The sequence below is a fragment of the Cydia fagiglandana genome, chromosome 18 (assembly GCF_963556715.1).
Source record: "Cydia fagiglandana chromosome 18, ilCydFagi1.1, whole genome shotgun sequence".
Lineage (NCBI taxonomy): Eukaryota > Metazoa > Arthropoda > Insecta > Lepidoptera > Tortricidae > Cydia > Cydia fagiglandana.
The window spans coordinates 2,512,307-2,533,556 of record NC_085949.1 but is presented as its reverse complement, the minus strand read 5'-3'; the positions used below and the strand labels follow the sequence as shown (position 1 = coordinate 2,533,556).

The following is a 21,250-nucleotide window of genomic DNA, read 5'->3' as shown; positions in this document are numbered from 1 at the left end:
CGGCGGACAGACCAGAACATAGTTCAACAGTCTGCCATTCTGAATAATTCCATCAAATCCCTATTGCATTCAGCTCAAATTCAGCTACTGTATTAGCTTTAAGAAATCAGTAATTTTACAAGTAATTCACTCTCTTAGACCCATTTAACATTTTAAGATAATTCTAATAATTATGCTAGATATCCTATGCATTTTCACCGAAATGTAATTTTTAATTAGCAAACTGGATTTGGTAACGGAACGTACCATACGCAAGAAAAAAAACTAAACTTGTGTCATATTGTCAAAATTGTCAAACACCAACGGTTCCCGATTTGGAGGGATTTTGTGTTTTCTCATAATTATAAAACATTAAGCTGAATTTAATGTAATTTATACTTCGATGTATATGTTGACAGCAAAATGTATATCAAATCTATCGTGTTGGACGGATTCAAGTCCTACGGGAACCGTGTTGAGATCACCGGGTTTGACCCTGAATTTAACGCTATCACGGGTCTAAACGGCACCGGAAAATCAAATATCCTGGATTCTATTTGTTTCGTGCTCGGAATTACCAATTTATCCAACGTACGTATGATTTTTATAATTTACTGTGTTTGTATTGTGAACTCCCGCCATCTGCGTTCTGAGACATAGCCATTACAAAAGACGTTTGTTTATTTATTTATTTATTTTATTTTATTTTAGTACATGGAAAACCAATAGCGCTATTATATCCAGAAATTACAATAGATATAGATTTAGTAAATATTCAATTAGATTAAGATTAAAGTTTCAAGAACTGGATAAAACAAGTTTCTTTACATCTGGCCATTCATTAGGCATCAACAAAATGATTTTTTATACAGAATTCTACAATTACTTATGAATCTTATGATATATAGGTGCGAGCCGGAAGTCTTCAAGAGTTAATCTACAAGCATGGACAGGCGGGCATCACTAAGGCCACTGTTAGCATCACATTTGATAACCGAGACAGGAATCAATGCCCTATAGGCTATGAGAACCACGATGAAATTACTGTTACTCGGCAGGTTAGTACTTTTTTATAATTACTAAAGGCTTCTATGGAGATTGACAACACTAAGTAAATGTTAAGCTCTGGCAATAAACTGCATGCATTATTATAAAAATATATATTGTATTGAATTTGATCATTGATGATTAAATATCCATAGTTTGCTCCATGGCCTTTTAAGAAATAACAAATTTAGCAGCTATCTAATTAAGCTGAAATTTGGCATACTTATGAAAAACCAATGACAATGATGATTATACTCTAGTCTAGAGAGTCATAGAACTAATACTAAGTAGGTGGGTGATGAAGACAAAACAAAGATATGATATTAATAATAAATAATTAAGCAAACTCATTCAGTGCGGGCTTGTAAGAATCATCTTGATGAGTAATAGAATCTTGTATGGGGCCCAATACATTCCACGACTCTTCTCTTTCCGCACGGACTCTATTGGTGTATAAATTGATGTTTTCTAGGTGGTCATGGGCGGCAAGAACAAGTATCTCATCAACGGCATCAACGTCCAGAACAAGCGAGTCAGTGACCTGTTCTGCTCCGTTCAACTCAACGTTAACAACCCTCACTTCCTCATTATGCAGGGCCGCATCACTAAAGTGCTCAATATGAAGCCACCTGAGGTATTGCAGCAGTATTATTCAAAAACATGAGTTGCTTACTCTTAAGAACAAATTAAATTTACTGTCTATGAAAATATTTCAATAAAAAAAAATAGTGCTTCTTTTCTGCAAGGAAAATGTTATTTTTACGGATTTAGGAACCCTTGCTCTAGTTAAATCAAATCTTCAAGCGCAGATAATTCTCATTCTTTATTCAATAAGGAAATAAGAAGAAATTAATCGGTTTAATTAAATTAATGGTGTATTAACAGATACTCTCAATGGTAGAAGAGGCGGCCGGGACCCGCATGTACGAAGCCAAGAAGCAGGCCGCCCAGAAGACCATTGAGAAGAAAGATGCTAAGCTAAGGGAACTCAATGATGTAGGTATTAGGGCCCCCCCACATCTGGCGTCTTTCGAGCGTCGGTGTCTACAATTCTATGGCCGACGTCGACGCAACGTCGACGCAACTGCGCAGCGACGTCATTTTCCATAGTGGTGGACCGACGCCGACAGACGCCGACGCTCGAAAGACGCCAGATGTGGGGGGGGCCTTACCTCGGCCAGATGCTTCCGCTATGTTGCCAGCTCCGGCCACACACTGCCATAATCGCGCGATCATTCGCGACGCTCCTTGTCGGTTCTTTGACTCGCGCCAAAAAACCGACAAAATAGGGAGCGGTGGGCATGACGAGTGCGCCGCGGCCACACTACGTCTCTGCCTACTTCCCTCGCTACTTCCCATGTCACTCGTCTCTGAGTATGTGGCCGCGGTATATAATATATTAACCTTTTGATTCCCATGGACGATGTCGCGTCCACAATGATAATCAAAAAATTCTGAAATTTTAAGGTTGTTTTAGACTGGTAAATTTAGATTCTGGGACTCGAGGGTAACCTCGTAAGGCATATCACTATGTACACTCCTATATCATAAAAAACCGGGCAAGTGCGAATCGGACTCGCGCACGAAGGGTTCCGTACCATAAAGCAAAAAAAAACTGAAAAAAATGCAAAAAGAAAACGGTCACCCATCCAAGTACTGACCACGCCCGACGTTGCTTAACTTTGGTCTAAAATCACGTTTGCTGTATGGGAGCCCCACTTAAATCTTTATTTTATTCTGTTTTTAGTATTTGTTGTTATAGCGGCAACAGAAATACATCATCTGTGAAAATTTCAACTGTGACTGGTGACAGACAGACGGACAGACGGACGGACGGACAGCGAAGTCTTAGTAATAGGGTCCCGTTTTACCCTTTGAGTACGGAACCCTAAAAAACTAATCAGAACCTTTCAGAAACTAAGCAAATTATCATTTGTTTTGTTTCATTATTCTCTCAAACGAATAAGTTCATCCCAATTTAAAGTGGTTCTTAAAATGTAAAACAAACCTACAGTTTCGCGGACAGGGCCAAATATACGATTTCGTAGGCCAAATTGTAAGGAATTTTATCCGGCCTAGGTTTGGAAACCTCTACATTACACTGAAAAGCCTACATTACAATACAATACTCTTTATTGCACACCTTACATCGTTTTAGATCATAGTCTAGATAGGTATATAAAATAAACTATAAATACTTTGTTTCATCTCGCACAGATCATCCGAGAGGACATCGCGCCGAAGCTGCAAAAGCTGCAGGACGAGAGATCGCAGTTCCAGGAGTACCAGAAGGTGGTCAGAGAGCTGGAGAACGTCAGCCGGCTATATGTAGCCTACAGGTCGGTCAGCACAAAAGGCTTACAAGAACTACACTTAAAATAAAATCAATCAGTCTAGTTTTAAAAGCTGCAGGACGAGAGATCGCAGTTCCAAGAGTACCAGAAGGTGGTCAGAGAACTGGAGAACATCAGTCGGCTATATGTAGCCTACAGGTCGGTCAACACAAAAGGCTTACAAGAACTACATTTAAAATAAAATCAATCAGTCTAGTTTTAAAAGCTGCAGGACGAGAGATCGCAGTTCCAAGAGTACCAGAAGGTGGTCAGAGAGCTGGAGAACGTCAGTCGGCTATATGTAGCCTACAGGTCGGTCAGCACAAAAGCCTTAAAAGAACTACACTTAAAATAAAATCAATCAGTCTAGTTTTAAAAGCTGCAGGACGAGAGATCGCAGTTCCAAGAGTGCCAGTGGTCAGAGAACTGGAGAACGTCAGCCGGCTATATGTAGCCTACAGGTCGGTCAGCACAAAAAGCTTACAAGAACTACACTTAAAATAAAATACATTAAGTTATAAAAAACCCTCTGTAGTGTTGGGTTTCTTTTCAAATCAAGTCTCTCTAAACTTGGGAAAATTGACCATCTATCAACACATCATTTAAAACCAACACCACTTTTGCTAATAGGCAATATAATAAACGTTCTTCGCACCTATACAATATATTAAACAAAGCACTAGATATATACCCAAAGCTACAATACGATGTAAAAAATAAGGTAGTAAATTGGTTAGTAGATAAAAATTACGATCAGGTGGAAGACTTGTTAGGATATGTAGCCTAGCCAAGCCGCACAAATACACACACTCACACACACACACACACACACACACACACACACACACACACGCACACACACATATAATAGTTAGGTATATGATAGTATAATTACTAAATAAATTGTAAATTAGATATGGAAGAGCGGTGCCTCCCAGCACAGGTTATTTTGTAAATAACTTACAGGGAGACACCAGCCATTGGTAAAAATATGTAATGGTTTTTAATGAAATAAAGAATTTTGTATTTTGTATTTGTATCAGACATGCTCTATGACTACTATGCTATGCTTAAGTCACAGCTTTCATTACGCTGCCACAAAGTGCTGGAATAACCTTCCACCACCAATCCGACAATGCAATGCTATTGGTTGCTTTAAATCATGACTAAAAGCCTACCTAATGGACCAACAAAATTCTGCTGTAGTGTACAGAAGCTCGCAAACCAAAAAAAACATTCACCTTTCAGTGGCGAGAGTATATTTGCCTTTCGTTAACATACAATTTTAGTTATATCATAAAACGAATAATAAAAATAAATAATATTTTTTCAACTGACTCCACGAGACAGGCCTAGCCTAGTGGCGGTCATAGGTTACCTAAGAAAATCTTGTACACTTTTTGATAAATAAACTATTTTATTTTAATAAACCAATGACCATATAATTTGTATTCCCAGATATGTAACAGCCGAGAAGAATCTCAAAGAAGCTCAAGACAAAGTGACGGAAGTGCAAGACGACATACAAGCCAAGAAAGATGAGATCACAAGCAACAAGGAAACATCTAAAGAATTGGAGAAACAGATGAACGAGTTACACAAGAAACTTGAAGATGTAAGTAAGCTATTAGCTTATTTCAGATTCAGATTATCTCGACATCAGACGGGATGAGCTGAAGGCCCGCCCACCAACGGCTATTAGGTATAATTACGTCAATGGTGTGCTTTCCTGCCCGTCATGCGCACGGGTCTTCGCAAATAAAATCGGCTGCGCGAGCCACATGCGAGCACACGAACGTATACAACAACGGAGCTGAAACAGTCGCCGTGGTCGAAACCGGCCGGGAGAGTATACATATTTCACTTTAGCCTTCATTCATCAGCATTTATTGATTTAGGCTGCTTTCCACAGTCTAAATCAGCGGTCGGCAACAGACGGCCGGCAATGCGGCCCGCCAACCTCTCATATTGACAAACGACTGTCTGATAAAGTCATAAATATTAACAAAGGGCGGCCCGCGTCAACTTCGTTAACTACCTACTATGTGGCCCTTGACTCTTCAAAGGTTGCCGACCGCTGGTCTAAATTAATAAATCCAAACAAATATTCTAATACATCTAATATTTGTTGAAAATTACTATATTCATGACTAAGAGATATCCAAAATCTTATAACACATTCACTGCCCCCAACGCATATGTGCGTTCACCGTCATACAATATAACTCCATTTACTCCAATACTAATACAATCCAATACTAATTAACTCCATTTCGGAGATAATCAATATTTTAATTTTTGCCTATAAGGCCTCTACAAGCGTGTACACTTGCCTTAGGGCCGGTTTACATATTGATTAATGTTTAGAATGAGTTCATATTGTTTGGTTGAGTTAAATGTAATGCCCGTCTTACAACAACGCTACATGCTACATTTAATTACTTTTTAAATTTAATTTTTCTTTTTTAAAAAAGGAAAATTAATTGTTTTTTGTAAATTGACTATGCCATTTAGTTCTCTTAAACGTACTTAACCATACCCCGAAGTTAACGGAATTCAATAAAAACACGGTGTATATTTGATTTGAAATTTAATTCATGATTTTTAATATGTCGATGTTGATTTCATGCTGCTGGGATTCTAGTATTACGATGTAGGTAAAGTGTATATGAACCTTGATTATGAATAATGTGCCTTATTTGTATTCATGTATATTTTTTGTAATATTTTTTTTAATTCCCTAGCAAACCGGCAACAACCTAAAAGCCTTAGAAAAAGAGTTGGCCGGCGTAGAGAAGACTGAAGCTAGTGCGTCAGCAGCGCACAAGGCTGCTAAAGAAGCTGTCAGCACACAGGCCAAACAAGCTAGGATCATGGAAAGGTCGTTGAAGGATGACGAGAAGGCGCTTAATGACAAAAGGAAAATATTGAGTGAGGTAAGTCCTAGTTTCTAAAGAAGCTGTCAGCACACAGGTCAAACAGGCTAGGATCATGGAACAATCATTGAAGGATGATGAGAAGGCGCTTAATGATAAAAGGAAGATATTGAGTGAAGTAAGTCCTAGTTTCTAAAGAAGCTGACAGTACACAAACCAAACAGGCTAGGATCATGGAAAGGTCGTTGAAGGATGACGAGAAGGCGCTTAATGTCAAAAGGAAGATATTGAGTGAGGTAAGTCTTAGGTTAGTCTAGTTTCTAAAGAAGCGGTCAGCACACATGTCAAACAGGCTAGGAGCATGGAAAGGTCTTTGAAAGATGATGAGAAGGCTCTCTTAATGACAAAAGGAAGATATTGAGTGAGGTAAGTCTTAGGTTAGTCTAGTTTCTAAAGAAGCTGTCAGCACACAGGCCAAACAGGCTAGGATCATGGAATGGTCATTGAAGGATGATGAGAAGGCGCTTAGTGACAAAAGGAAGATATTGAGTGAGGTAAGTCTTAGGTTAGTCTAGTTTCTAAAGAAGCTGTCAGCACACAGGCCAAACAGGCTAGGATCATGGAAAGGTCTTTGAAAGATGATGAGAAGGCGTTTAATGACAAAAGTAAGATATTGAGTGAGGTAAGTCTTAGGTTAGTCTAATTTCTAAAGAAGCGGTCAGCACACAGACCAAACAGGCTAGGATCATGGAGAGGTCATTGAAGGATGATGAGAAAGCTCTTAGGACTGATTTTGCCGGCGCGCGAACTCGCATGCGATTTTAGTTACATTGCTGACTGTTGGTTACATCCAATGCAACAGACCGATCAAAACCCGCAATAAAAAACTCGCATGCGAGTTCTCGCATCGTCTAAATGGGCCCTTAATGATAGAAAGAAGATGTTGAGCGAGGTAAGTCTATGACAAAAGGAAGATATTGAGTGAGGTAAGTCTTAGGTTAGTCTAGTTTCTAAAGAAGCTGTCAGCACACAGGCCAAACAGGCTAGGATCATGGAATGGTCATTGAAGGATGATGAGAAGGCGCTTAGTGACAAAAGGAAGATATTGAGTGAGGTAAGTCTTAGGTTAGTCTAGTTTCTAAAGAAGCTGTCAGCACACAGGCCAAACAGGCTAGGATCATGGAAAGGTCTTTGAAAGATGATGAGAAGGCGTTTAATGACAAAAGTAAGATATTGAGTGAGGTAAGTCTTAGGTTAGTCTAATTTCTAAAGAAGCGGTCAGCACACAGACCAAACAGGCTAGGATCATGGAGAGGTCATTGAAGGATGATGAGAAAGCTCTTAGGACTGATTTTGCCGGCGCGCGAACTCGCATGCGATTTTAGTTACATTGCTGACTGTTGGTTACATCCAATGCAACAGACCGATCAAAACCCGCAATAAAAAACTCGCATGCGAGTTCTCGCATCGTCTAAATGGGCCCTTAATGATAGAAAGAAGATGTTGAGCGAGGTAAGTCTTGTGTCTTAGTATATAAAGAAGCTGTCAGTGGTAGGATGCTGCAAATGCTGTTAAAAATGTAAATGAAGTTAAAATTGGGGAAGTGAGCCAGTAAAAATAAGGACAATAGTACATTATTGTCGAGGCTCGGAAGTAGCTACTTGCAGGCTGAGGATTCGTTTTAAACGGACGACCTTGGGAGTCCGTTTAATTGAATCCGAAGCCAGCAAGTAGCCTTCCAGCCGAGTCATATATAGTGCTTTTCTCAAAAATGGTGCAAGAAATATAAATATCATAGAAATATTTTACAAAAGCAACGTTCTTACATATATATTTTGACAGAAAACAGCCCTTGCCGCCTTTTTATTTTTTTTAATAAAAAAATAGAAGTGTATTTTTCTGCCAAAAATACGCCAACCTATTTGAGACATCTAAATAGTCGCGGTACTAATCATCTGTTTGGCTGTTTAATGGGCCTGTGCCTTCATTTGATATGGTCATTTCAACTTTTAAAAAGTTTGGAACTCGACAAATAATGGAATTTGTATGCAACATTGCAGTACCGAAATCGAGACTGCAATGTTTTTAACTTTTTAATTTTTGACTGACCATAAACTACGCGCTTCGCGACCTATTTTTTAAACGGCAAAGTCGACTTTGCCGTCCATTTTTGAGAAAATTGAGTTCCGGGACAGTCGGGAGTAGAAGTTTCACTAACTGTACTTACATTTTGGACAGGCGTCGTCAACCTTCGAGGGCCTACGAGCAGCGAGCGAAGCCGCAGAGGCAGCACTAGCGGCCGCACAGGCAACGTTCATATCCGTCAGCACGGGCAACGAGGGCGCGTCCGAATCTCTGCAGGACCAGCTTATGGGTATTCAAATGGCTATTATAGCGGCTGCCTTATTAACACATTCAACACCAAGAACCCGACTGTCGGGTACACTGTTCGTAGCGACTACGCGCTACATACGGCGAAACCGTGGCTACGCGCTACGAGCGTAACCCGTAGCACTTAGTGGTAATGAATGTGTTAAGACATCCGGGCTATCACATGATTGGCGCGACAATATGCGTAAGGCCTGAGTGGACGCTCGAGTTGAGCGTGCAGCGGGGCGGGGCGTGCGGCGTGTATGTTAAACAAATGCAAACGTATAGGAGCGGCCTTAGTGCACGCTGTTCAAATCACTTGTGAGCCCAACGCCACGCTGCACGCCCCGCCGATCGCTCCGCTTCGAGCGTCCACTCAGGCCTTACACTATCTCGTGGCGAGATAGACTATTACCCGTTCCTCTTTTGTTAACATAGTTAGAAAAAGACGGGTAGTCGTATCATTCAGCAAGATACTGTCTCACCGATCATGTGCTTGGCCTACAGGGAAAAAATATTTCCCACAATGAGCTTTATTGCAAAGTGATAGGGTTTATAGTCTTCTGGTTTTTTTACACCCTTATAAAGATAGATTTGAATGGGCAGTGAAAGATGTAGTGCCAGCATACCTAAGTGGGCGCATATGCGCTTTTACATTCAGGTCGATCGCGTCAGCACTTGAAACGAAGGCATATCAAGTATACAAGCTGTAACTGTGTCTGCGCCCGCTTGGTATTCTTTTGGTGTCATATTCAACCTTCAACCTTATTTTCATTTCATTCTAAGTCTTCGCTCACAAACATATTCAAATTAAAGCCTTATTTCGTATTCCCTACAGTACAATTTTCAAAATGTATGTGTACGACGGGTGGTCTACACTATTCTGAACCACAAGTGAGTTAAGTTGGTGTTGGATGGAATGATGTGGAGTGTGTGAAGACCTTTATTGGTACAACTTGAAGAATTTAAATATTTTTATCTCTCTTCAATCGGTCCCTCGTTGCTGAGGATCGTGAACCGTCCTGTAGCTTGGTAAGAGTAAATAAATATGTAATAGTAAATATTTTCATACAAACTAATTTTTCATTTTACAGCGGCCAAGGCAGAAGCGTCCGAAGCATCAACATCCATATCCCAAGCTCAAATGGAGAGGAAACACGCAGAAGACCGGCTGAAGACTTTGGAGAAGGAATTCAAAGCGAGCAGCACACAGTTTACCAAGGACCAGGATAACATAGGCAGGCAGCAGGCACAATTGGATAAACTACAGGTAATATTAGACTAAGGGTCGGTTGCACCAAACATTTCGTATCGTTAAAGAGTTCGCTAAATTTTTATGTATGGAAAGTTTCATAGTAAAGCGCCGGGGCGCGCCGGCTGACGTTGATCAGTCTGTCAAATGTGGTTGGTGCAACTGGCCCTAAATGTATAGGTGTGTAGGTTATAGTTTGTTTTTTTTAGCATTAGAAAGAACTTGCAAGAAGGTAAGCGATCATGAAATGTCTTTTAATTGAAAAACGCTTTTTAAAAATCAAAAACTATTACTTATGAAAGCAGAAGAATATAAATGATCGTATTAGATTCATATCGCTATATATGCATCATCGCCAACAAACTGTGCCCCGCAGTTTGACGAAACTTTGTATTGTGGTACGCAGTAGCGTGCCTAGGGTTTTGGAGTAGGGCAAGCCGAAAGATATGTTTTCGTAATAACTGTCCAATCTTCACTCTTCGGGGTCAAATGCATCTGCTAGCGTGACGAGGCGAGCTAATCATAGCGCACGTTTGCTACGGAATGAATAATGTCATTTTGTATTTTGTTAGACAAATAGCTCGAGCTTGGTTTGTCGCTTTGAACATGTTTTTGTAGAACGCCGTCATATTTTGATAGCAACGATACAAGTTCCAAAAAATTGCCCCTATTTAATGAAGTGTTTGACTCATCGTGTCCTCTAAAAGGAAGTTCTTGCTGTGCTAAATGGCACACAATATCGACTAACCTCTGAAAAACACTACGATTGTTGTCAACACGCATGTTATGTTTTGATATTTCTTCTGATAATTGTCGCGACAAAGAGGCCTCGATCCTTTGTTTCCCAAAATTGCTAAAAGAAATCACTACACACATATGTTTACCGGAATTCATGTGCCTCTTTATTGCTCCAGATAAATGATTTAAATCGTTATAGCCAGAAGTATTCCAAACGTTAATATCGTTCGAAAAAAATATGCAACACCAGCAATACATCTTATTTGTATGGGAACAACCAACAATCCAATGAGTTTTGTAGACGGCCCTACAGAAATTTCTCTTACGCGACTGACTTGACTGAGAAATACACAAGTCGGGTGTTGGTTTTGCCGCGCAAATTAGGTCCCGTTTTTCGACAAAGGTCAAAGACTTTACCTTGTTTTGGTTGACTAAAACGTGGACGCATTTCAAACCGTCACAAGGAACCACTTCTTGATCCATTGTTAACACTTATTAAACTAAGCGCCACAACAATGAACAAATTCACATTCACTATTTAATCAAATTCACTTAAACAAACTTTCGTTACTTTCGACTCGACCACTGACTCGGCTCAACTAAATAATAATACACTTGAAGTAAACGCGAACGCGCGCTGTGCGAACTTATGCAGCTAACTTCACACAAAATCCAAGCATAAATCGTCTTATAAAATTGCTATACATACCAACAAATAGTTACATCGTTCTTTGACGGTTTGTAGGCTGATAGTGCCCAGAGCGGGACGAAAAAGCAAGCACGGTTGCAAGCCAACGAGTGCGAGTTCGAGCAGGATAGCTAGAACATCCTCCGCCTGATTTAGTTCGCGGGGACGAGGCGCCACGCCGCGGCATAATTTTGCAACACGCTCGTGCCGCGGTTCGAGGCCGCTGTGGCTTGAATTTAATAATACGGGTTCGTTTGGCGCGCGATTTTCAAAATAATCTTTATTGATCTTATCACTACGTAATTTCGGTAAGGCAATTAGTTGCCTTAGGGCAAGCCCGGCTTTTGGGCTTGTATGGAAGTCCCGCCACTGGTGGTACGCATATTTTATATTTCCATGTTATTTTCAATAAAAAAAAAAATGTTACATATTTGCCGTAACCTATTTTTAAAATGAGTTTTTCAATTCACACACATCAAGATTGTTTACCCAATTTTTAATGCTAAAAAAACGAACTATAGTGTGCAGAAAACTGTCAATAAGGGAAGTAAGTCTACAAGCACTTTGGAGAAGGAGTTCAAAGCGAGCACCACACACTCTATTAAGGACCAGGATAACATGACGATGACGCGCTGCGCTCGATAGGCGTGGCGTTCAAATCGGTTTTTCTAGGAGTCGGAGAAGTGAAGATGACTCCTTTTCGGGAGGCAGTTGAACAATGTAGACTTCACTCAGCCCATAAAGACTTCATTTAACGAATTCAGGTGTATTTTTGATGCTTCGTGGTTGCAATGCTAAAATAAATACCTTTACTTTTTGCTGTGCCTGGAAAACAAATGTTTACATTTAAGGTGGTTCGCTTTTCATACAAAATTCAATCAAAGCTCATTAAGTAACTACACACTATTAGTACACAAATATTTCCGCATTTATCTTCTTTCGAATATTCGTTTGCGCGAAATTAACAGGAAAACAATGTTTCATACAGAAATCATGCAAAATTCATAGTTAACTTTTCATCAATTTTACGTATGTGTGTGTCACAAAAGTCGTGTACAGATACATTTGCGACGTTGCCATACCATTTCCGACGTTGCCGGGCTGACCACGGCTCGAATTTGGAGTGCCGTCATGTTTAGTGCAATTTTGTTGACACTGATATTTGACAGGTAGTTAATTGACCTAAGCGAGAATTTCGTCAGCTTAGCTAAGAACTATCATGGCGTGTTATGCAAACAGTCGCTTTTTTGCTTGCAAACGGAAGATTCCCGGTTCGATCCCCAGTCATTGTATGCTGGAACATAACTTTTTGTATTTTTGTTACACCTAAATTTCGTATTGTTTTTTTATTTTTATTTAATTTTTCTTATTATCATAAATCGATTATTAAGTATGGGCTACACGTATTCTTTTATTTTTACAAAGATAATTAGAAATTATACTCTACCTAATCTCTCTGATTTTTACAATCAGGACATCCTCACTGCAATAAAAACCGGGCAAGTGCGAGTCGGACTCGCGCACGAAGGGTTCCGTGCCATAATGCAAAAAAAAACAAAAAAAAGCAAAAAAAAACGGTCACCCATCCAAGTACTGACCACTCCCGATGTTGCTTAACTTTGGTCAAAAATCACGTTTGTTGTATGGGAGCCCCATTCAAATCTTTATTTTATTCTGTTTTTAGTATTTGTTGTTATAGCGGCAACAGAAATACATCATCTGTGAAAATTTCAACTGGTGACAGACGGACGGACGGACGGACGGACGGATAGCGAAGTCTTAGTAATAGGGTCCCGTTTTACCCTTTGGGTACGGAACCCTAAAAAGAAGTGTATAAAATTTCCTGTGGTTAAAAATAATGGATTTTGTCTATGAATGAAAAACACAATTATTACTATAGTTTGTTTTTTTTAGCATTAGAAATAAGGTAAACAATCTTGACGTGTCTTTTAATTGAAAAACACATTTTAAAAATAAGTTACGGCAAATATGTAACAATTATAAATCTAATACGATCATTTATATTCTTCTGCTTTCATAAGTAATCGTTTTTGATTTTTAAAAAACCTGATAACACTGAGTATGTGGGGGAAGCGCTGCTGGCCTAGCGGAAAGCAATTCGGAGGTCGCGGGTTCTAACCCCGGCTCGTACCAATGATTTTTCGAACTTTTGTACGAAATAGCATTTGATACCTATTTATACACCGATACCTATTTTTCGGTGAAAGAAAACAATGTGAGGGAACCGGACTAATCCAAATGAGTTTACTCTCTGGGTTGGAAGGTCAGGCCAGTTGCTTTCGTAAAAACTAGTGCGCATGCCAATTCTGGGATTAGTTGCCAAGCGGAGATTGAATATCTGGGAGACCGACCAAAGCTTACAAAACATAAAAACTCAAAAATGCGCGTTTTCTCATAGACCTACCTAAGAGATCAAACCCCTTATAGCAAATTTCATCGAAATCGTTAGAGCCGTTTCTGATACCATCCAAATATATAAATAAATAATTATATATCTAATAATTGCTCGTTTAAAGGTAAGATAACACAAAGGAGAAACAAAAAGAAATTACCTACTCGCACCAGTCTTGAACCCCAAACCTCTTGCACGTATTTCCACGAACATACCGTTACGCTATTGCAACATACTTACGTTGTGTGAAATTGTCTACTACAAGGATCACGGAAACACTGTTTGCATGTGTGAGTAATAGTAGGAAAAAGCGTGACAGCAACACTCCGTCGAATTAAAAAGGTGGTTTTTGCACAATGAAGTATTCAATGTTTATTTTAATAGTTCAATATTTACTTAAAGAGTGCGCGAAACATACTTTTAAGTATACAAATACCAAGACCATTTCACAAAAAAATAAAATCTGAAATTTTGCAAAAGTGGTGCCATCTAGCGAGAGTTAAGTTTTGAGTAACCTAGGCGAACCACCTTAAAGAATCTTGGATTTGCCCTAGTACTTAAAGTAAAATAAAATAACTTGTTATTTACTTACGGGCTTATTCATAAAACTTAAAAAACAATTTTTGTCTCTGTCTAACAAACGCACATGTCAAAATGACAGACAAGGACAAACGACTATCAAGGGCTTATTAGACTTAAGCTCTTACGAATAACACAATTACCCATTTGTTCACAGGCCGAGCTCTCAAGCATGAACTTCAGCGAAGCCCGCAACACGGAGCTAAAGGGTCTCATCCGGCAGATACAATCAGAGACCGTCGGAAAAAGGGATTCACTAGACCGACTCAGTTCACGACTGCAACGGTGCCAGTTCCAATACCAGGCGCCGACCAGAGATTTCGACCATTCTAAAGTACACGGTAAGTTAGGTTTGGTTAAGATTTAATTTAATACAGTCAGTAAAAGAAACGCGTTAAACCAAAGACGCTAAACCGACTCAGCTGGCGACCCCAACTCCCAACGGTGGTAGTTCTGATTTTGGAGGCGGCTCGTGATGCAACTCGCTCTTTCTTATTGTTTGAACCTTTATATTAAACTATATAATCGTATCATATGAAACTTGTGGCAAGATTAAGATATTTAAGATTAGTTAAACGTAATTTGACCACAGACAATTGTCAAGAAGTTCGCTCAAGCGTCTAAGTAACTCATTTAAAATTACAAAAATATCACCCAGGGATTCATGTTTTAATTTTGCGTGTTGACGACGACCGTTTTCATACTAAATCCAGGCTTATTTTGTGTTAATACTCTTGTGTTTACTTGTAGGTATTGTCGCAAGATTGATAAACGTCAATGATCCAGTGTACTGCACTGCGTTAGAAACTGCCGCGGGCGGCAAAGTGAGTATTCAAACCTATTAATATGCATTTTTAATCAGTTTTAATATGAGCTGTGTTTTTAATTAGTATCTACATGGTGTCTGGACTTGGGGCTTTCATTCCAGGGCTTGATTTTACTCACTAAACTGAGCTACTTTTACTATGGGACCAACCCTAAAATTGGGGAAATTTTTTTGGCGTTTCCATAGAAAACGTCGACATCTGATCAGCCAAAATGTATGAAAAAGTAAAAATTTTTTTCGTGATTTCGGAGTTGGTGCCATAATGAAAGAAGCTTAGTTTAGCGAGTAGAATCGAGCCCTGGATTTAAAGCCCCATGGTGTATATTTATTTTTATTTATTTTTATTTTTATTTATTATAATGTCACTTACAGTATACACTAAACATGACACATAGGAATATAAGCATGAAATTGAATTATACATAACTATAATAAATTATTAACTAAAACAAACAGTAAGTCAAAAACTTAAATAATATTATTATCTAGTCAGTACTAATGGTGCTCGGGGCGACTATAGCCTCGAGGTAGCGCCCGGCTGTGGCTAAGAATCTCGGTTCAGGAGTCGAAAATAAGTCCAATGAATCGTCTTGGGTCAATATGGCGTTAATAAGCTTTAGAGCTCGGTAGAGAGGGGAGTGCGAATTCGACTTACTGGTGTTTGGGAGGTTGAGTAAGGGTAGTTTACGAGGACGGAGATTGTGCCTTGAAACAGGTGGAACGTTGAAAGATACCTGCGCTAAGAGGTAGCTGTTCTTTGTCTGGCCTCGTAGTAAACGAAGCAAGAACCGTACCAAGGCTACATTTCTTCGAGCTTCGAGTGTCTGGTATCCCACCATACCCAATACGTACGGGGTTGGATACAGATACGGATAGTAAAAATACATTTTCTTAAACAAGTATCTCGCGAAGGATTTTTGCACTTTTTCGACTGTTAGGACATATTTGTCTTCATGAGGATTCCATACAATGGCGTTACAATCTAGTTTGCTTCTAACATATGAATAGTACAACAGATTCAGAGTTCGTCTATTTGAAAAGTGCTTGGTCTGCCGCTTAACAAAACCCATACGTTTTTGGGCCTCTTTGCAGGTTTGAAGAACCTGGTGATGAAATGTCATCTGTGGATCAAACCAAGTGCCTAAGTCTTTCACTAAGGCAGCTCGCCTTATCTTTTCACCCGCTATGTGATAGTCATTATGGTATGGAGATTTTGATCGTGTATATGAGATTATAGAACACTTTGGAATGTTAAGCGAGAGACTATTTTTTATGCCCCATTGGTGTACTTGATTTATATCAACCTGAAGTACGGCCGTATCCCGCAAGTCGTCAACAGGATAAGCCAGTTTTACATCATCGGCAAAGATTAGACAAAAGGAATGAGATATTTGTGCCGGAAGATCATTTATTAATATTAAAAATAATAAAGGTCCAAGATTGCTTCCTTGACCTATGCCAGATGTTACTTGATAATGTTTAGACTTGCATCCTTGATATTGCACAAATTGCATCCGTTTTGACATGTAGTCAGCCATGAAATCAAGGAGCTTCAACGACAGACCACATTGAGCCAGCTTGTGCAATAGTATTCCGTTATCAACCCGATCAAACGCCTTTTGAAAATCAAAGTACGCTACGTCGACCTGCCTGTGAACTTCCAGATTATTTGCTATAAATGTAGTGATATTCATTAGGTTGGACGTGGTTGACCTTTGTGGCAAAAAACCGTGTTGTTCATCACAAAATTCCCCCTTTAGCTGATTGAATAGCCTTTCATATATTATCGCTTCGAAAACCTTTCCAAATACACACAAGACTGCCACTGGTCTATAGTTTTTTATTTCGGATTTAGAACCGCTCTTATGAATGGGTATCACTTTTGAGGTTTTCCAAAGGGAAGGGTATTGCCCTTGTTTGATTGAGAGATTGAAGATATAATGAAGGGGTGCTGCAAAGATCTCGTGGCAATCCTTGACAACAACCTGCGGGACACCGTCTGGTCCCTGAGTGAATTTAGACGCGAGTTTCTTCAAAACCGTGCGGACTTCACTTAAATGGATATGCTCAATATGCACATGGGTTGAGCCCACGGTAGCTTTGTTAGAGGACTCCATCGCTTCTTTAGCGTCTAGGGGAGGCGGCTTATCGAGGAAGACGCTCTGAAAAAACTTAGCAAATGAGTCCGCCACTTGTCGCGGGGACAAGTCGCCGAATACAGCTGGCTCGTGACCCTCGCGATTCATTTTTACGTACGACCAAAAGGAACTCGGGTCGCGTGTGATGTTTGATTGTATAATATCTCGATAATTACTCATAGCTTCCTCAGACATTGTTTTAACAAGTTTTCTATAATAATAGAAAAATGCATAATATTGTTGATTTCTAGTCATTTTGTATAACTTATGGTAACTATTTTTCAAGTTGATGTAATAAATTAAATCAGCCGAAAACCATTTGGGGTACTTTGTGGCACTTGTATATTTTCTCTTAAGCGGAACTGCTATCTCAATTATATCATTTATCTTATTGTATAGAAAATCTATTGCCTCATCTAACTTATCTATAAGATATAGCCTTGACCAGTCTACCTGTGATAGTAGTGAATATAGAAGTGGATAGTTGGCTTTACGAAAATTTCTCACTGCTTCGGTATTATTGGTTTCCGAAGTATGCTTTATTTGAGTAGCGAAGAGTGACCTTATTTGTATAGATATATCAAGGGGCCTGTGATGCAGCTCTTCGGACACTAGGCCACTCATGCTCTCTGATACCGAGATTGAAGCGACTGCCGGGGTTGCAAGTACCAGATCAAGTATACGCTGATTGCCATTAACAATATAATTCTCTTGGGATAAATTACATGCAGATACAAACATTTCATAATCTTTGCGTATAGAAGCATTTGTCGAATATAAATTAAAGTCACCTAGTATAATTATTGGTGAAGAGTATGAATTAACAATTTTTTCGATGCATTGAAATATAGAGTGATACCTGGAGTCCGAAATACGTGGGGGTAGATACACCACACAGCAGATGAAGCGCGATCGGTTCATTCACGAAGACGCGTGCTTATCGTGCGTATCGTAATGGCTCTATCTATATTAAACTTTTGCGTTAAAATTCGACTTGTTGCAATTACTTTATACTATTCCACAGCTATACAACGTAGTAGTAGACACGGACGCCACAGTGGACCTACTGCTCAAGAAAGGCAACATCCAGACGCGAACCACCATGATACCTCTGAACAAGATCACCGCCTACACCATTGATGATCAGACGCTCAGGCTGGCGCAGCAAATCGTGAGTTAACTCCACCATACCTTATGGCAACTGCAACTTTTATTCTTATACAGAGTGCCTAAAAAATAAATGCATTACCGTTGCCAGAGAGGTTTTGGGATTATACTGAGCAACTTTTAGTATGGAACCAACCCTGAAATCGCGAAAAAAAATTCGCTGTTTCATAGATTTTAGCTGGTCTATGAGAGGGTACATTTTTTTTATCACGATTTCTGGGTTGGTCCTGTAGTAAAAGTTGCTCAGTATAATCCCAAAACCTCCCTGGCAACGGTAATGCAATTATTTTTTAGCCACCCTGCATACCGAAATCCGATCATCATATTGATGTAGTACTTAGAACATTTAATAACTGGAGTGGCCATCAAGAGCTTACCCCTCTGCCGAAAAACTTGCACAATGGTGCAAACCTTTGTATGTACCGACATGGCTATTTGTACGTTACGCGTAGAAATACGATTGACGTCCTCTCCCCCGCAAGAATCGGCAGACTGTTTCGTAAAGAAAATAACAGCGATGACATATCCAGTTACTAAATGCTCTAAGATGTAGTCCATCATAGAATTTCCATATGTCCCCAGGGCGGAGGCCCCGAGAACGTCCAGCGCGCCGTGGACCTGATCTCGTTCCCGGCCGCGCTCCGACCGGCAATGGGCTTCGTGTTCGGCGGCACCTTCGTCTGCAAGGACGCTGACACGGCCAACAAAGTCACATTCCACCCGCAGATCAGGAAACGATGCGTTACTGTAGAGGGGGATGTGTATGACCCGGCCGGGACATTGTCAGGAGGTGCTAGGGTTAAGGTTCGATCAATTTTGAATGTTTTAATAGGTAATTTGTTACTAAAAGCCAGAAAATAAGGGATTGCCGGCCGAGTGCTGAGAGAGAAACTGTATTATTAGGAACATAAGGCCGGCAATTGTTATTAATGATTGGAAATACAACCTACACGTTCTAGGTCAATTTGCTAGCAATGTTGTACAATTTTTTTTCCCGGCTTTTCTTACAAAACAAAAGTGCCTGCAATATGGTATCTTGCATCCTGTAATTGAACGAACATAACAGATAAAGCTCACATATTTAGGAAATTATCGTTCTCTTCGTAAATTGTACATACTTTTCCTAAGTGTCGTATTTTCTCGCAGGGAGGTTCCGTGCTAATGCAAATCCAGCAGCTCCAGCAGTTAGAGCAGGAGCTGGGCCGAGCTGACTCCCAGCTGCAGCAGTACCAGGCCGAGCTCAACGCCATGCAGGCGGCTGCCGAGGCTTACAGCAGTAAACAACAAAGGTAGGACAAACCCAGCAGTTCCAGGAGCTGGGCTGACTCCCAGCTGCAGCAGTACCAGGCCGAGCTCAACGCCATGCAGGCGGCGGCTGAGGCTTACAGCAGTAAAGAACAAAGGTAGGACAAACCCAGCAGTTCCAGGAGCTGGGCTGACTCCCAGCTGCAGCAGTACCAGGCCGAGCTCAACGCCATGCAGGCGGCGGCTGAGGCTTACAGCAGTAAACAACAAAGGTAGGACAAACCCAGCAGTTCCAGGAGCTGGGCTGACTCCCAGCTGCAGCAGTATCAGGCCGAGCTCAACGCCATGCAGGCTGCGGCCGAGGCTTACAGCGATTGGAACGTTGGCTACGCGCCCTGCAGTAAACAACAAAGGTAGGCGTAACGTGGTATGTATGTCGGCGGCCGATCGTAAGATCAGGCAGATCGTAATGTTCCTCTGTAATGTTTTGACGATAGTCACATTAAACCAATATATAGGTAGGATAGGTTCGTTAGGTTGCTTCAGATGCCCGAAGGGCAAACTGCCCAGAAATAGGAGCCCCGTTGACTCAGGGAAAGAGTCAAAGATTTTCACGTTTCACGATATGCCTAGGAACTTCACGATATGCCTGATCTTACGATCGGCCACCGACATGTAGTCATGTATATACCAGAACGAATCTGTGCTAGTTCTAACCTAATTCTAGCAGCTGTTTTATAATTATAGTTCAGCAGCTATATATAGTTCTAAAGCCCAGGGCCTATAAACAGTACTAATTAATTCAGTGTAATTTAAGCCATTTTTAATTGAATAGTGTTGCATTTCTTCCTTTTCGTTCAAAACAAATAAAATAAATATTCCTACTGCCGATGTTTTTAGGATATAATTAAGGTCATGCTAGAAAATTGGTGTCTGAACAAACACTTATTTTGTTATTAACAGTCATTGGATATTCGACCTTACGCAAACATGATAAAGCCGAAATTGAAACAGGCATTTCGCACTTACACAAACATAAAAATAATATCAATACATTTTTTCCAGATTCGACATGATGTCCCACGAGCTAGAAGTGGTGAAAGCCCGCCTCGCCACCACATCCCACGCCCAAACTCACGCTGAGATAGAATCGCTACGTGCGAGGGTGACGGAGCTAGCAAAACAGCTGGAGGAAAACAAGGCGAAACAGCAGGCGGCTTCGGCGAGGGCTAAAGAGCTGGAGGCCAAGGTCAAGGACATTAAAGGTCATAGAGAAAGGTAAGATTAAGTGTAATATAGATGTAAAATGACAGAATCGCTACGTGCGAGGGTGACAGAGCTAGAGAAACAGTTGGAGGGGAATAAGGCAAAACAGCAGGCAGCTTCGGCGAGGGCTAAAGAGCAGGAGGCCAAGGTCAAGAACATTAAAGGTCATAGAGAAAGGTAAAGTTGTGTAACATAACCCACCTATTGTATATAGAATCGCTACGTGCGACGGTGACGAAGCTAGAAAAATAGTTGGAGGAGAACAAGGCGAAATAACAGGCGGCTTCGGCGATGGCTAAAGAGCTGGAGGCCAAGGTCAAGGACATCAAAGGT

At 40.4% G+C, this 21,250-nt stretch overlaps 1 protein-coding gene across 1 annotated transcript in view; it reads left to right on the top strand.

Moving 5' to 3' along the window:
- The first annotated feature begins 274 nt into the window (after positions 1–274).
- Positions 275–21,250, top strand: part of LOC134673264 (structural maintenance of chromosomes protein 2) — a 41,473-nt gene continuing 20,497 nt past the window's right edge. Inside the window, exons 1-15 of the mRNA XM_063531229.1 lie at positions 275–570; positions 888–1,037; positions 1,499–1,660; positions 1,912–2,022; positions 3,244–3,365; positions 4,818–4,974; positions 6,104–6,295; positions 8,474–8,609; positions 9,700–9,875; positions 14,433–14,616; positions 15,026–15,099; positions 18,264–18,410; positions 18,989–19,210; positions 19,553–19,695; positions 20,717–20,929. Coding sequence (XP_063387299.1) covers positions 403–570; positions 888–1,037; positions 1,499–1,660; positions 1,912–2,022; positions 3,244–3,365; positions 4,818–4,974; positions 6,104–6,295; positions 8,474–8,609; positions 9,700–9,875; positions 14,433–14,616; positions 15,026–15,099; positions 18,264–18,410; positions 18,989–19,210; positions 19,553–19,695; positions 20,717–20,929 — 2,357 coding nt within the window. The 5' untranslated portion in view covers positions 275–402. The remainder of the gene's footprint in view (positions 571–887; positions 1,038–1,498; positions 1,661–1,911; positions 2,023–3,243; positions 3,366–4,817; positions 4,975–6,103; positions 6,296–8,473; positions 8,610–9,699; positions 9,876–14,432; positions 14,617–15,025; positions 15,100–18,263; positions 18,411–18,988; positions 19,211–19,552; positions 19,696–20,716; positions 20,930–21,250) is intronic.